The sequence below is a fragment of the Anabrus simplex genome, chromosome 3 (assembly GCF_040414725.1).
Source record: "Anabrus simplex isolate iqAnaSimp1 chromosome 3, ASM4041472v1, whole genome shotgun sequence".
Taxonomy (NCBI): domain Eukaryota; kingdom Metazoa; phylum Arthropoda; class Insecta; order Orthoptera; family Tettigoniidae; genus Anabrus; species Anabrus simplex.
The window spans coordinates 274367227-274384573 of NC_090267.1; the positions used below are offsets into that span (position 1 = coordinate 274367227).

The 17347-nt window shown below is 38.3% G+C and overlaps 1 protein-coding gene across 4 annotated transcripts in view; it reads right to left on the reverse strand.

Annotated features, from left to right (window-relative positions):
* Window positions 1-17347, reverse strand: part of LOC136866248 (heme transporter FLVCR2) — a 118284-nt gene that overhangs the window by 42792 nt on the left and 58145 nt on the right. For all 4 annotated transcript variants that reach the window (XM_068226671.1, XM_068226670.1, XM_068226673.1 and 1 more), the window contains exon 6: window positions 1263-1373. In XM_068226671.1, coding sequence (XP_068082772.1) covers window positions 1263-1373 — 111 coding nt within the window. The remainder of the gene's footprint in view (window positions 1-1262; window positions 1374-17347) is intronic.

Here is a 17347-nt window from a genome sequence, read left to right on the forward strand (position 1 = left end):
CATGCCACTGTAGCTATGTTGCTTCATGGAGCCATGACTTACTTTGGCCAAAAGGCATAAAATACAACAGTGTATTGCTTCTACTTACTGATAGTGCAGCTTACATGAAAATAACCGCTGAAGGCCATTCTGTAAGCTTTACAAAAATTATATAACTTGTGTAGTTCATGCCCTATACAGGTTGTCCTAATGGGAATAAATTAGTGTCGAGTGGCAAAACAGTCTTTGTAAAAGCACCCTCAGGAATCGATCTGTTTAAAGACAAAAGCCCAGGTCTTGCTAGCAGAGATAACACTGAAGGGTAAAAGAGGAGAAGGGAAGAAGGTACTGGAGGAGTCACCGTGGTCTTTCACTCCACCACAGCGATACAGTTCTAAAACAGACGCTGGTATCTGTCAGATCATATGTGGCTGACGGAGGGTTAAGTTTTCAATGGCCCTACTATAATAATCTAGATTTTGAGTCTGGTTTTTACAGTCTAATTACACAGTTATGACTATTCTTAATTTAGCTCAAATACATTTTCTAAGATGTTTTGATGCATCAGAGGTCTGTAAATTTCTATATTATTAACATAAATATGATAAATACAGGTTATAAAGAATTTAGAAATACCATTGATATAAGGTATGGATTGAACCACTGCACCCTACTGTTATCCATGTTCACATTTCCAATCTTTTAATGAGAATATCATGATCATCACTGTCAAATATTCAGGTAAAATCCATTAGGGACAGTAGTATAACTCTTCTTCTATTCTTTTTTTTTTTTTTTAATAATACATTTTGTGACTTCAACCAGTCTGTATAAAATCTATGTTTTGATCTGAACTTAAACTTTGCAGCAAACAGTATTGGAAAGTGATAATTGTGATAATTTTCACCTTCATTCTGGAATAAAAGTATGTAGTCTGTCAAAGTACCACTAAAAAGGTTTGCTAATCTAGTATCAAATAGAAAGGGTTATTGTGTAGTTGAATTACTATGAAGGATGGGCAATGGCTTGAAGTAGGGAAGTGCCTGTGGGGGTAAAGTACAAAAGGAACTTTGCGTGCTCTGGTTCCACTAATGTAACTGTGAAGGCCCTGCAGGATGTTGCAAAATCAAGTTATTCCAAATGCTTCTTCAGTTAACTTCATAATACAATAAATCTCCTTAGAAGGTAAATTTAGGGACCATGACCTAGATGTTATGTCCCTTAAAACAACAATTATCATTTACAGAGTTCTTGGATAAGTACCATATGTGAATACTACTTACCCAAAAATACCCCCAATGATGTAGACAGCAGTCTGTGATCTTTTGCCAAGAAGAAAGGTGGTTGCTATCAGGGAGATTGCTGAGAGTATGTACAGAGCTATTGTGGTCTCCCTGTAACAGAATAACCACTACTAAGGTAGTCTGTCCATATAACATATCAATCAAAATGTTTTATTCCAGTGACTGTCCGGCTCCATGGCTAAATGGTTAGCGTGCCGGTCTTTGGTCGCAAGGGTCCCGGGTTCGATTCCTGGTAGGGTCGGGAATTTTAACTGTCATTGGTTAATTGGCTAGGTGTATGTGTCGTCTTCATCATAATTTCATCCCCATTATGACACACAGGTCACCTACGGGCGTCAAATCAAAAGACCTGCACCTGGCGAGCCGAACTTATCCTTGACACTTCCAGCATTAAAAGCCATTCACCATTTCATTTCATTCCAATAACTTAAAGTTTCACCCTTCTGCTCCTGTCTCCTACAAGTCCAACTCCTGTACATGTCATGGGAGATGGGCAATGGCATGAAGTAGGGAAGTGCCTGTGGGGGTGAAGAACAACAGGAAATTTACATGCTCTGGGTTTGCTACGGTAGCTGGGAAAGTCCTGCAGGAATCCTGAAAAATGACAGCTAACGATGCTCAGGTGAAGTCCTCAGCGGTAGTGAAAGTGGAAATAATGGATCTTGGTATGGCGGAGCTGGCAGAAGAGGCACTCCATCTTTCTTGGGTTAATAGAATAGGAACCACTGCCTTGTGGGTGAAGGAGGGATCCCTAAAAGCAACAGGAGAGAACCGCAACAGAAAACTGTCACAAGCCTAAAAGCAGTAAGGGGCAGCCTCCACCAGGACAGGGAGCTTTGGCCAATAACCTAAATTAACTAAAATATCAGAATAAGAAAACCGAAACGTAGAATAGCTGGACAGATTCTTCTTCTTCTTGCTAGTTGCTTTACGTCGCATCGACACAGATAGGTCTTATTGCGAAGATGGGACAGGACAGGGCTAGGAGTGGGAAGGAAGCGGCCATGGCCTTAATTAAGGTACAGCTCCAGCATTTGCCTGGTGTGAAAATGGGAAACCACGGAAAACCATCTTCAGGGCTGCTGACAGTGGGATTCGAACCTACTATCTCTCGAATACTGGATACTGGCCGCATTTAAGCGACTGCAGCTATCGAGCTCGGTCTGGACAGATTCTAAAGGTACAGCATTAGCTTTGAAAAAAAAGGACACACAAATTGGTTTTTGGAACATTCAGACCATGTGGCGCACTGGGAGACTTAAAAAAAAGTAAAGGAGCAAGAATGGGTGGAAGCTATAAATAGGGAATTAGAAGCTCATTCCAAAATGAAAACATGGACACCAGCTAACTACCAAATGACAAGGTTGTGATAGATACCAAATGGGTATTCACAGTGAAGGAGGATGGAACCAAAAAGGCAAGAATTGTAGCCAGAGGATTCCAGGAGCTGATAGACAGTAAAGAAATCTCTTACTCACCGGTATGCTGCATACAGAATGGATTTGGATGAATTGAAAATTACTACAGAGCAAATTGAAAATAGAGAAGAGAAGAAGAATCTAAACAACAAATATACAAAACTATTACTTAAAACATCAAAACATAAGCAGTATGTTATATCAGCGGAAAAATGGGCTGCAAGATCGTGTAGAATGAAGAAGTTTTGGAAGAAGAAGAAATAAGTTTTAAAAAATGAACTTATTTTTTGATGTACTTATTTTTTGAAGATTTTATTGTATAAGGTTAATTATGGTGCTCCAATGTGGGCATAAACATTATAAATAAAATAAATAAAAATCTGTCTAAAACTGTACATATTTAATATAGCTATACATTTCTGTAGTTAGCCTGTTATTCTTAGTATTTCATAATCAGGATACATTTAACTACAATATTTGTAGTGGTGTTATTCTATCAGTTGGTTTCCTGATTGCACTATTGTCATGAAATCTTTCCGTAGTACATTATTCCTGCCCACTAACATACTTCTATTCGTAGAATACATGATTGTATTTCTGTTGACATTTCTTTGAGAAGATAAAAGAATGGCTGAGAGAAGCAGGTGTAAGAACTATTGGTGTGAGTGGGAACTAAGGAAGATAAGTGAAGAGATAGCGATTTTGAGTGAGATAATTAGACTTGTAACGGAGGACAGGAATGTACAGGATACAGTAGGTAGGTAGGTAAAAGGGAGGGGAAGGAAGAGGAGGAGTTGTGTACGACAGGTGGACTATTGTTTAAAGGTCAAGGAAAGTGAGGGCTAAGGGTTTTTCGCAGGCAGTGGGCCCAGGAGAGGTATCGGTCAGGAATCGGTATGAGTCACTGCAGATAAATCAGCAGAAATCAGGGAAGAGTTACAGAGGAGGGATGGAGCAAGAGGAAAGGGACCAGTAGGAAAGGGAAATGTAAAGTAAAGGATAAGAAGAGAAAGGTGGAACAGGGTAGTGAGAGGAGGGGAGAGGGTAGGAGGAATCCATCAGTCACTAGTAATCTGCATTTAGGACAGTCGCCCAGGAGGCAGATTCCTTATCTGTTATCTTCCTAGCCTTTTCTTAAATGATTTCAAAGAAATTGGATATTTATTGAACATCTCCCATGGTAAGTTATTCCAATCCCTAACTCCCCTTCCTATAAATTAATATTTACCTCAATTTGTCCTCTTGAATTCCAACTTTATCTTCATATTGTGATCTTTCCTATTTTTAAAGACACCACTCAAACTATTTGTCTACTAATGTCATTCCACTCCATCTCTCTGCTGACAGCTTGGAACATACCACATAAAGTCAAAGAATAATACTAGATTATAAATTCCACATATTCAATACATAAGAGTTTTTTATTTAAATTTAAGAAATTGATCTTAACATATTAGATACAGGGACAAGTTTCGCTCATAATGAGCTCATAATTCTCATACCTGAAAGAATGAATAATTAGGATCCTGATTGTTATTATTCTTAGTTTTTAACAAAGGTCTAAAATATACTGTTATAGGTACAAATGTCTATAAAAAAAAAAAAAAAAAAAAAAAAAGACTAGCAAGTGGAAGACAATAGTTATAAGTACCTTTATGACAAAGTCCTATAATCAATCCTTATTATAGATTTTTATGAACGTCTTGTTTTTAAATGTGGTAACAAGTAATGAGTTAAAAGTTCAAAATGAATACGTAAATTGCTGCTTTGAAATGAAAACTGGTAAAATATGGTGCCTTATTCTAGAGATGGCATAAGGAGCTTATAATAGCTTAATACTGTATTTAGGATAAAAGTCACTCTTAGTGGTGGTTAAATTTGTTTGTCTGTTGAAGTTGTTAATCTTATGTGAAAAGTTAAGACGGCAAACTTCTTAAAGCACTTAGGAGCGAGGACAAGTACTCGTCAGAAATGTAGCTATATTTATATTAGTAGGTAGACGTGGTTGTGGCTTCTTATAATAAAAGTCGAAAGGAAAATGTGCGAGGTTGAGTAGAGCTTGTGGCGTTATGTCTGAAACAAGAGGAGAGTGAAATGTTAAGGAATAAAATAAAGGAGAAGGAGAGAACGAAGAAAAAACGATGTGTGTGAAATTACTTACCTTTCGACAGTTGTGATGTTAATTTGGTTAAAGATGAGGAGAGTTGAAAATATGTTGTGTGTAATTTCATTTATCTTTTCGACTGTTGTAATGTTAAATTAGTTGCCATGGTAGCATTTGAATGACTGATATTTGTGCTTCTAGTGTTACATCGATGTGAGATTGGTGGGGGAGAGTTTGGAGGTGGGGGTGGGAAGGGCGGGGCGTTAAGTTTATGTGCTATTGGATGCGGTTGGCTAGTGGGGATGGATGGGGCCGGAGTTATGTTTCTTAAAGTGGGAGGGGTCCTGGAAGATGAAAAATTTAGATTGTTTATTATGTTATTATGTTTATGGTTTAGTGATTGCAACAATTTTGGTAAAATCCCATATAATAGGTTTTAGACATCAATAATATCGTTAAGGTTTAAAGTTTTGTTGTAATATTGGTCTAAAAATATATAGATGTTTTCTAATTCGTTCATTAATTTCCCTTCACCTACTTTTTTAATAATAGTGAGGTCTTAATCTATAGTGAAACGATGACCTGCTTCATTCATGTGAGAGCTCATAGCTGAAAATTTGTTGTGTTTGGAGGCATTATAATGTTCTAAGTATCTAGTGTGAAAGCTGCGGCCATCAGCGACGTACTGAAGGGATTCAACTTCTGTTTTGCGTATTTGGATGATATATCAATTGCATCTACCTCTCCAGAAGAACATATTGAGCATCTCACTGCACTTTTCAAACAACTAGACAAGTTTGGCCTAAAAATTAACGTAGGAAAATCCATATGTAGTGTACAAGAACTTGTTTTCTTAGGACATTTAATTACAGCAGATGGTGTCAAACCGGACCCTGAAAGAGTTGCTACCATCGCAAACTACAAACAGCCTGAAATAGTAAGAGAACCACGAGCCTATTTTAGGCACCGTAAACTTCCATCGTCATCATGTAAGGCATGCTGTCCAGAATCAAGTGTTGCTAAATGAGTATCTAAAGGGTTCAAGAAGAAATGACAAGAGACGTATAGAATGGACAGTACAGTCTATTAAGCAGTTCAAAAAATGCAAAGAAGACCTCACTCAAGCAGCCCTTTTATCCTTTCCCAGCATGGACCTCGAACTCGCCTTGTTCATGGATGCATCGAACTTTGCAGCAGGCGCAGCACTTCAGCAAAAACAAGATGGACTTTGGAAGCCCATTGGTTACTTCTCAAAAAAATAATCTCCTGCCCAGAAGAAATATTCAACTTATGACAACGAACTCCTTAGTATCTACATGGCCATCGAATACTTCAAACGCCTCCTTGAAGGAAGAATGTTCACAATTTACACAGACCATGCTCCGCATATATTTTTTTTAAGCAGAAAAAGAGAAAGCTTCACCACTACACCTTCGATATCTGCAGTGTATTTCACAATTCAGCATGGTTTCTCTGGTTTTTCCAATTCCCAAACTTTTATTTTGGGTATACATCTTGTTTTGATCTTTTCTACTACACAGTTTCTCACAGTCACAGCAAGTAGCCTGTGATCACTGTATAGAGTAATAAATAAGTTACTAAGTTGTGAGCAACTGCAAAAAGACCTTGACAGTGTTGTGAGATGGACAGCTGGCAGTGGTATGGTGATAAACAGGATTAAAAGTTATGTTGTGAGTTTCACTAACAGCCCTCTCAGTTTTAATTACTGCATTGATGAGGTGAAGTTCTTAATGGTAATCAACGTAATTACCTAGGTGTTAATATAAGGAAATATAATCATTGGCCGGGCTGAGTGGATCAGATGGTTGAGGTGCTGGCTTTCTCACCCCAACTTGGCAGGTTCTATCCTAGCTCAGTCCAGTGGTATTTTAGTGAAAAATGGAAGGGTATGTATAGGTATTTTAAGGCAGAAACAGGTTCCAAGAAGGACATTCCAGGAATAATTAATGAACAAGGGGAGTGTGTATGTGAGGATCTTCAAAAGGCAGAAGTATTCAGTCAGCAGTATGTAAAGATTGTTGATTACAAGGATAATGTCGAGATAGAGGAGGAGACTAAGGCCAAAGAAGTAATAAAATGTACATATGATAACAATGACATTTACAATAAGATACAAAAGTTGAAAACTAGAAAAGCGGCTGGAATTGATCAGATTTCTGGGAATATACTAAAGACAATGGGTTGGGATATAGTACCATACCATATCTGAAGTACTTTTTGATTATTGTTTGGTCGGAGGAGCTATACCAGATGAATGGAGAGTTGCTATAGTAGCCCCTGTGTATAAAGGAAAGGGTGATAGACATAAAGCTGAAAATTACAGGCCAGTAAGTTTGACATGCATTGTATGTAAGCTTTGGGAAAGCATTCTTTCTGATTATTTTAGACATGTTTGTGAAATTAATAACTGGTTCGATAGAAGGCAATTCGGTTTTAGGAAAGGTTATTCCACTGAAGCTCAACTTGTAGGATTTCAGCAAGATATAGCAGATATCTTGGATTCTGGAGGTCAAATGGACTGTATCGCGATTGACCTGTCTAAAGCATTTGATAGGGTGGATCATGGGAGACTACTGGCAAAAATGAGTGCAATTGGACTAGACAAAAGAGTGACTGAATGGGTTGCTATATTTCTAGAAAATAGATCTCAGAGAATTAGAGTAGGTGAAGCTTTATCTGACCCTGTAATAATTAAGAGGGGAATTCCTCAAGGCAGTATTATCGGACCTTTATGTTTTCTTAGATATATAAATGATATGAGTAAAGGAGTGGAATCAGAGGTAAGGCTTTTTGCGGATGATGTTATTCGCTATAGAGTGATAAATAAGTTACAAGATTGTGAGCAACTGCAACGTGACCTCGAAAATGTTGTGAGATGGACAGCAGGCAATGGTATGTTGATAAACGGGGTTAAAAGTCAGATTGTGAGTTTCACAAATAGGAAAAGTCCTCTCAGTTTTAATTACTGCATTGATGGGGTGAAAGTTCCTTTTGGGGATCATTGTAAGTACCTAGGTGTTAATATAAGGAAAGATCTTCATTGGGGTAATCACATAAATGGGATTGTAAATAAAGGGTACAGATCTCTGCACATGGTTATGAGGGTGTTTAGGGGTTGTAGTAAGGATGTAAAGGAGAGTGCATATAAGTCTCTGGTAAGACCCCAACTAGAGTATGGTTCCAGTGTATGGGATCCTCACCAGGATTACCTGATTCAAGAACTGGAAAAAATCCAAAGAAAAGCAGCTCGATTTGTTCTGGGTGATTTCTGACAAAAGAATAGCGTTACAAAAATGTTGCAATGTTTGGGTTGGGAAGAATTGAGAGAAAGAAGAAAAGCTGCTCGACTAAGTGGTATGTTATACTAACAATTTGTTGGTTATTTTGATCCACTTTTTCAATACAAATTACAGTTTGTGTTGCTAAGTTGTAATGTTACAACACTAATTTACCGGGACATGTTTCGCTTTTATTCACAAGCATCATCAGCCTATACAATTGCCTCAAGGTTTGTCATATTTGGATTGTTGTTACAAACTTCATTACATTGAATATAAATCTAATTTCAGTGATAACAATATTTAAAACACAAGAATAATATACACATTAAAAATTATGACAATATGATTTGCAATGTTAAAATGGAGTAACTCTTTAGAATGGAAGAAAGAAAGTAAAACTGGCTGAGTCAGCAAAGAGGATGCATCTGGGTGTGCTAGTAGTAAATGCTATTCGGGTAAGGGGAGATAACGAGGAAGAGATAGGAGATTATAAAGTGTACTTGACGGGTGTTAAAAAGGGAAGGGCAGAGTATGGGATAGGGCTGTTCATCAGGAATACTATTGCACGCAACATAGGCATGTAAATGAGCGAATGATGTGGGTAGATTTGACAGTTGGAGGAATTAGGACGATAATTGTCTCAGTGTATTTACCATGTGAGGGTGGAGATGAGGATGAAGTGGACAAGTTTTATGAAGCATTGAGTGACATCGTGGTCAGGGTCAACAGCAAGGATAGGATAGTGCTAATGGGTGATTTCAATGCGAGAGTTGGAAATAGAACTGAAGGATATGAAAGGGTGATTGGTAAATGTGGGGAAGATATGGAAGCTAGGGAAGCATTTTTTGGACTTCTGTGCTAGTATGGGTTTAGCAGTTACAAATACATTCTTCAAGCATAAGGCTATTCACCGCTTCACATGGGAGGGTAGGGGTACCAGATCCATAATAGACTATTCTATCTTAACCGACTTCAAATTCAGGAAATCTGTTAGGGATGTACGGGTTTTTCAGGGATTTTTCGATCTGTAGTGTAGTGAACTGTAGTAAACTAAGTATCTCTAAGCCTAGGATAGAGAAAGTGAAATCTGTCTGCAAACGAATAAGGGTAGAAAATATCCAAGACGAGGAAATTGGACAGAAGTACATGGATATGATTACTGAGAAGCTCTGAACAGTGGGCAGTAAGCAGGTTCAGGATATAGAAAGAGAATGGGTGGCATACAGGGATGCTGTAGTAGAAACAGCAAGGGAATGCCTAGGAACAACTATGTGTGTGAAGATGGGAAAAAAGTGAACATCTTGGTGGAATGATGAAGTGAGAGCAGCTTGTAAACATAAAAAAAGGCTTATCAGAAATGGCTCCAAACAAGGGCTGACGCAGACAGGTAATTGTACGTAGATGAAAAAAACAGGGCGAAACAAACAGTTGTTGAATCCAAAAAGAAGTCATGGGAAGATTTTGGTAATAACGTGGAATGGCTAGGTCAAGCAGCAGGGAAACAGTAATAAAGTAATAAAGACAGTAATAAAGAATCTTAGGAAGGGAGGGAAAAAGGAAATGAACAGTGTTTTGGGTAATTCAAGTGAACTCATAATAGATCCCAGGGAATCACTGAACAGGTGGAGGGAATCTTTCAGAAATCTTCTCAACTTAAAAGGAAATCTTCCTGGTGGTGTTGCAAACAACTGAGCTCATGGGGAGGAGAAAAATGTTGGTGAAATTGCGCTTGAGGAAGTGGAAAAGGTGGTAAATAAACTCCATTGTCGTAAAGCAGCATGAATAGATGAAATTGGACCTGAAATGGTGAATTATAGTGGGAAGGCAGTAATGAAATGGCTTCATAGAGTAATACAGTAAAATTAGCATGGAGTGTTGGTAAGGTACTTTCAGATTGGACAATAGCAGTAATTGCACCTATCTATAAGCAAGGGAACAGGAAGGATTGCAACAACTATCGAGGTATGTTATTGATTAGTATACCAGGCAAAATATTCACTCACATCTTGGAAGGGAGGGTGCGATCAGTGGTTGAGAGGAAGTTGGATGAAAACCAGTGTGGTTTCAGACCACTGAGGGGCTGTCAAGGTCAGATTTTCAGTATGCGCCAGGTAATTGAAAAATGCTACGAGAGGAAGGGACAGTTATGTTTATGTTTTGTAGATCTAGAGAAAGCATATGACAAGGTACTGAGGGAAATGATGATCGCCTTACTAGGAGACTATGGAATTAAGGGTAGATTATTAAAATCAATCAAAGGCATTTATGTTGACAATTGGGCTGCAGTGAGAATTGATGGTAGAATGAGTTCTTGGTTCAAGGTACTCACAGGGGTGAGACAGGGCTGTAATCTTTCACCTTTGTTGTTCGTAGTTTACATGGATCATCTTCTTAAAGGTATAAAGTGGCAGGGAGGAATTCAGGCAGGTGGAAATGTTGTAAGCAGTCTGGCCTATGCTGACGACTTGGTCTGAATGGCAGATTGTGCCGAAAGCTTGCAGTTTAATATCTTGGAACTTGAAAATAGGTGCAATGAGTATTGTATGAAAATTAGCCATTCAAAGACTAAATTGATGTCAGTAGGTAACGAATCCAAGGGAATTGAATGTCAGATTGGTGATACAACGCTGGAACAGGTGGATAATTTCAAGTATTTAGGATGTGTGTTCTCCCAGGATGGTAATAAAGTAAGTGAGATTGAATCAAGGTACAGTAAAGCTAATGCAGTGAGCTCACAATTGCGATCAACAGTATTCTGTAAGAAGGAAGTCAGCTCCCGGACGAAACTATCTTTACGTCAGTCTATTTTCAGAGCAACTTTGCTTTATGGGAGCCAAGGCTGGGTGGACTCAGGATATCTTATTCATAAGTTAGAAGTAACAGACATGAAAGTAGCGAGAATGATTGCTGGTACAAACAGGTGGGAACAAGGCAAGAGGGTACTCGGAATGAGGATATAAAGGCTAAGTTAGGAATGAACCCGATGGATGAAGCTATATGCATAAACCAGCTTTGGTAGGGAGGCCATGTGAGGCGAATGGAGGGGGACAGGTTATCTAGGAGAATAATGGACTCTGTTATGGAGGGTAAGAGAAGTAGAGGGAGACCAAGATGACAATGGTTAGACTCAGTTTCTAACAATTTAAAGATAAGAGGTGTAGAACTAAATGAGGCCACAGGACTAACTGCAAATAGAGGATTGTGGCGAGGTTTAGTAAATTCACCGAGGCTTGCAGATTGAACGCTGTATCAGGTTTGTATTCAAGTTTCCTGAAACAATTACATCCTCAAGGACTAAGATAAAATCTGTCAGAGCTGCTTTGGAATTAACCATGGTATTATTAGTTAGTTGCTTGGTTCTGTTAGTTCTGTTTTTGTACTGATCAAAGTCCTCTTTGTCCTGCTTGTGCTTGTACCCCTTGTACCAATGTGGCAGGTTACATGTATCATTGCGTAGTTCATTCTTGTCAGTGTTTTTCATATCTCTAAATGTAACATAACTTGCTTTATAATCGGATCCTTGGATCGTATAACACAAGAATAAGAGGTAATGTGTAGAAATCTGGGAGCCAAGATCTGGCCTTGTTTAATCACCTTTCGAGGTTGATTTGTCATTATTAGTTTATTTACTTAAAGGGTTGAATATTCATGAAAATTGATATGTTTTGTAGCATTAAATGGTAAAATCTCCTTATTGATAGTGTGGAATTTTTCCATTCACTAGACTCCTGTATCAGGTTTGTATTCAAGTTTCCTGAAACAATTACATCCTCAAGGACTAAGATAAAATCTGTCAGAGCTGCTTTGGAATTAACGAATGCCTACTTAATAGTTTTCCATAGTTCAGTTCTTCAAACATGTATTTCAGTGATGAGGAAGATTCGGGTCATTCCTGAAGTAAAGTCATATTCCACCTCCTTGCTTATCAGTGCAGTCATATCATAAGGACGATATGCTACACATGGCAGTAAATCCCTATGCATCAAGGTTTTGGCAATGTCTATCCCCACTGTACATGTCTTGTAAGTCTTCCACAAGTGATTGTGAATTTAGTTGACACCAATGAAAGCCACATGGGTGACTGGAGAGCTGTTCTTGCAGAAAGAGTCTGTTGCCCCTTGGCACAGAGGGAAAAAAGGAAGATGACGAGGAGTGTAAAGAGGAATGCAAGTTATTGACATGGGATTTTCTGGTCTGATGTGGAAATTATTGCCTTTTGTTCTTTATGTAATTTGCTTTAGTGTGAGGGAATCCCTCATGTGCGTGCAGCCATGCAACTCTTTCCTGCTAACCACTCCCAGGTTAACACCTTATTTCTCTGAATCCAAGGCGACATTTTTTTTCTCAGAATCTCATGTGAAAAGTCGAGGGTCATCTTGCATCCGTGACCTAACAGTAATGAACACCACTGGCAGCTACCACGGTAATCACGCTGCTTCTTTTCACCCCCCGCATGCACACAAAACTCGTTGACAATCCACGTCTGCCTCTTTATTATACATTGCTAGCCACGGCAACTGGTTGTACAGTGCCTCTGTGTAACGTTACTGGATCTCGGGAAATAGTGAAGAGAGAACGACATTCTATTAGCCTCTACAAAAATGTTTCTCAAAACCACAGAATGGCATCAAAACACGCGAGCCTTTGAATTCTTAGAAAGGCCACGGCTACTCAGTGACAGAGTTATAACGCATCTGCTATACCTGACGCTTAGTAAAATTAAATTTTATAGACAGAAGGAATATTTTCATGTTGGATCGTCGTATTGTAAAGATATGTGGAACAGGTATTTCCAGCAAAATTTCAATAGGTTCTCGTTGATATTATGATGTCAATTTTAAGTTAATGGTTATTAAACATGCAGAAATGAAGAATAATTGTACAGCCACAAGAAAATATGGCATAGGTCTAACTAAAGCCAATATTCGGTATCAGCATGAAGACAAAGATAGCTTAAAAAATGCATTCAGTGGCTGGAACAAGGGTGCTTTAAAGAAGTCAAAAATGAAATTGTGAGGTATGTGTGCAAAAAATGCAAGGGTGGAATGGCCATACGACTCACTCCATTGGCTTCTGAGGGACGTGAAGTTCCCGTGCCGATCTCACAATCCTCTTCCATCCTTTTCAATTTTCGATCTTGAGCCCGCTCTTCCCAGTTATCAATTTGGAGGGTCCGGCATACCTTGTTGATCTCCTTCTTCCAGGTGCTTCGGGGTCTTCCTGAAGGTCTTTTCCCATTAAGAGATCCCATGTATAGATCTACTGGTGCTTTGTTATCCTGCATCCTCAGTACATGTACAGCCCAGTGCAGTCTGTTGGATTCTATCACACCCATTATAGTGTGTTGTTGATCTCATAATTAGATCTTTTCTGCCAGCTTTGAGAGATAGGATCGAACCATGGGCCAAATATTTTTCTATAAACTTTATTCCCAAATACTTGCAACTGCTGCTGCTCTGCTGCTCTTTCCATGTCTCAGAACCATACAGAAGTTCTGGTCGAATGACTGTTTGTAGATAATCATTTTTGCATTCCTTGTTAAAAACTTGGAGCCTAATATAGGGCTCATAGAGTAAAATGCCTTATTTGCATTCTTCATTCTAGCTTGGTGTTCCTGTTGCCTTTAGTTTTGCTCATCGATTAATACACCAAGGAATTTAAACTCCTCTACTCTTTTAAATATATATTTCCCAATCTTCAAAGGCAATCTGTCAACCTCCTCATGATTCGGTCTCTGTACAACCATGTAATGTATCTCTTTATCAGTTAACCGTAAGCCAATTTTTGCTGCCATTTCCTCTAGTTCCACAAATAACTGCCTAATTTCTAATTCATTGTGACCATTAAGAACAATATCATCCGCATATGCAAGGACTTTATGTTGTCTCCCCAATATGATGCCAGCAGGTACAGGAGCTAATTTCCTGATAATCTTTTCCAGTGCAATGTTGAATAGAAGAGAAGATAGTGCATCCCCTTGTCTCAGTCCAGTTTTATTCTGGAAGAAACTTGATTTTCTACCCATGAGCAAAACACAGCTAACATTACCATCCAAACACAGTTTGCACATGTTAATTAATTTTATGCGAAAGCCAGACTCCATCATAATGTTCCACAGCCCTTCCCTATGGATTGAATCATATGCCTTGAAGAAATCCATAAAGAGATAATGAATCGACTCCTTGTGTTCCCACACCTTATCATTAACAGTCTTAATTGCAAATATGTTGTCTGTAGTGGATCTGTTATTACAAAAATAGTTCTGATAGTCCCCAATAACATTTTCAGAAAATGGTTTTAAACGCTGTAAAAGAATAAAAGACAGAATTTTGTAGGCCGTGTTTACAAGAGATATACCACGATAATTTTGAAGTTCTCCCTGATCCCCTCCTTTATGAATTGGGTGACTCCTGCTATTCTTTTGGAATAACTTCATGGTGTCATACCCTTAGAATGATCTTATGTATGTATTTATGTAATCTTTCTCCACCATATTTAGTAAGCTCAGCAGGAATGTTGTCACTACATGAAGCTTTATTTTTAAAATATATAATACTTTGTAATACCTCTTGATATGTTGGCTCTGGTATTTGTTCTTCTGATGGTGAACTAGATGGTTTACCAATACAAATTTTTGGATCAGCACAATTCAGTAAGGAATTGAAGTATTGCTTACAGTAATTTAATAATTTGTCCTGATCAGCAATTACCTTTCCAGACTTATTCTCATAATACTCAATCTTGGTTGAAATCCTTTTTTAAATTGTGTTGACAGTTCCATACATCTTGCAGATCTTCCTGTTTCTGTAATCATCTTGGATTGATTCTATTTGTTGTCTCAGACAGATTTTTTTCTTTCTATGAATTAATTTACTACATTCTTTCTGTTTTTCTCTGTATAGTTCCTCAACATCTACATTCTTATTAGACTGCAGCCACTTATTACGCCACATTGCCACTTCATTAACTGCATTTTGGCATGCCTCATCGAACCATTTCTTGTTCTTACTAACACCTGTTGGTATAACGTTCATTGGTACTGTTCTCATGATTTATTTCGCATTATTCCACATTCATTCACAAAATTTGTCATTTGTTTCAATGTCTTCTATAGGATCTTCTCCAAGAATATCAAATTTGTTCATAAATTTCACATTGCATTTTAATCTTTCATCCTCCTGTTTCAGTTTCTCAGTGTCAACTTTGCATCTTTCCTCAGTCTGTGACTTACAAGAGGTTTTCAATTTAATTTTAACAGAAGCAATTATAATTATCATATTGTGATCAGATCTCATCTCAGCTCCTCTGTAAGCTCTGATATTAGTTATGGAGCTTCTATGCCTGTCATCAATTAGTACATGATCTATCTGATTGGCAGTCTTACCGTCACATGGATACCATGTTTCCTTATGTATTTGTTTATGTGGGAAGGTGGTACTTTGCACATTCATGTTTGTGGAGGTAGAAAAATTGATTAGTATAATGGCATTATCATTGCTTTCGTCATGAAGACTTTCCCTTCCTATTGTTGGCACAAAAATTTCTTCCTTTCCAACTTTTGCATTGAAATCACCCAAAATCAATTTGACATCATTTTTGGGTAATTTATTCCACAGTTCTAACAAATCCTCATAAAAGGAGTCTTTAACATGATCATCCTTGTCATTTGTGGGAGCTTGGCAGTTCACCAGTGATATGTTAAACCATTTAAATGTACCCTCAAATAGCATAGTCTTTCACTCACATGTTCAAAGGACAGCACTGACGATACTAGTGAATTTTGGACACAAAATGCAGTACCAAATTTGTGGGGTCCAGTTCCTTTACCACTCTTAAAAAGTGTATACTTCAACATTTCCTGTATACCATTAACTAATAATCTAGTTTCTTGAATACTCAGCAGAGAAAATATAAGATGGGTAGTAGGACTGCTGACTGGACACTGCCATCTTAAAAAGCACCTACATAGAATTGGAGTAATAAGAGACAAAGTACCGTATGTAGGAAATGCAATGATGCGGAAGAATCAACTGAACACATACTCTTTCAATGTGAAGCGCTGGAAAGAATCAGAATCTCCACACTGGGATTACCAGGTGAAGAGAGAAGAAACATCCGAGAAGACCCAATAAGGAGAACCTGCAAATTTATAAAGGGAGCAGGTATAACTAGATGTGAATGAAGGAAAACACATGGTAGCAAAAGATCTGGAGGGCCAGAAACTTTTATGTCAGGATTGCCATACCTTAGCCAAGTAGTCCCAGTTTTATGCCGCCAGGTACTCACCCTCACCCCTTCTGTTAGAATAGGATTTGCTGGTTATAATATATAGCAGGTGGTCCGTCAGCCAAATATTTTTTGAGTTTTAGCAGGTACACTTACTCAATATGGGTGCATCCCCCAAGGTTCTCAACCAGCCGTTGCTTGGGATACCCATTCAGGCCTTTAATGGAGTGGTTTCCTGTTCCTTTTCCCATCCTACGCCGTTGGCCATCTAGTGGCTCTTCCGTCTTTAGGAGCAGTTTCTCACTCCAGGGGTAAGAGAGTGCACTTCCTTCTACCTGCTCATTCACCCTCCTAGAAGGCGGTTGGCATTTGGTAGAAGGTGGTTGCCTTATACCAGGTGTGAGAAAAAACTACCTTTATTCTCGCTACTAAACACTCTTTAATGCTACAATAATAACATTTTGATTTAGCATTGTACAACGATTCGTAGTTCATCTTTGTAAAACAACAAAAGATCCCAATCCACTCTCTTGAAGTGCATTTCTTTGCTTATTCCAAAGCCCTCGAAAACAAATCTAAGGAGTAACAAGAATCAAAGAGGTTACACTAACTGATCTCACACAACATCCTCCCACCTAAGTCAAATGAATGTTAACATGAATTGACTTACACCTTACCACTTTCATAAAATATAGTCCTGAAACAATTACAAAATGATAAAATTCAATAACATAAACACAAAGAAATATGTTAATCGACACACATCACAAATTTAACTTTTTTGGCTTGTGAATCAATCGTCCTAGACGAGTTATTTTCACTGCCTGCTTTGAAACTTGAGGACCATCTTCAGGAGGAGTAAAAGAGTCACATGCTCCGGCCTCGTGATTATCCTTTATATTTTCTTCACTTGGAACAAAGTCTTTCCTTAGGTGGTTTCGGATTTCCTGGGTATTCTCAGGTGGTTGAAACTCAAGTTCTAGTGGGTATATTCTTTGAACTGGCCTTATAAGC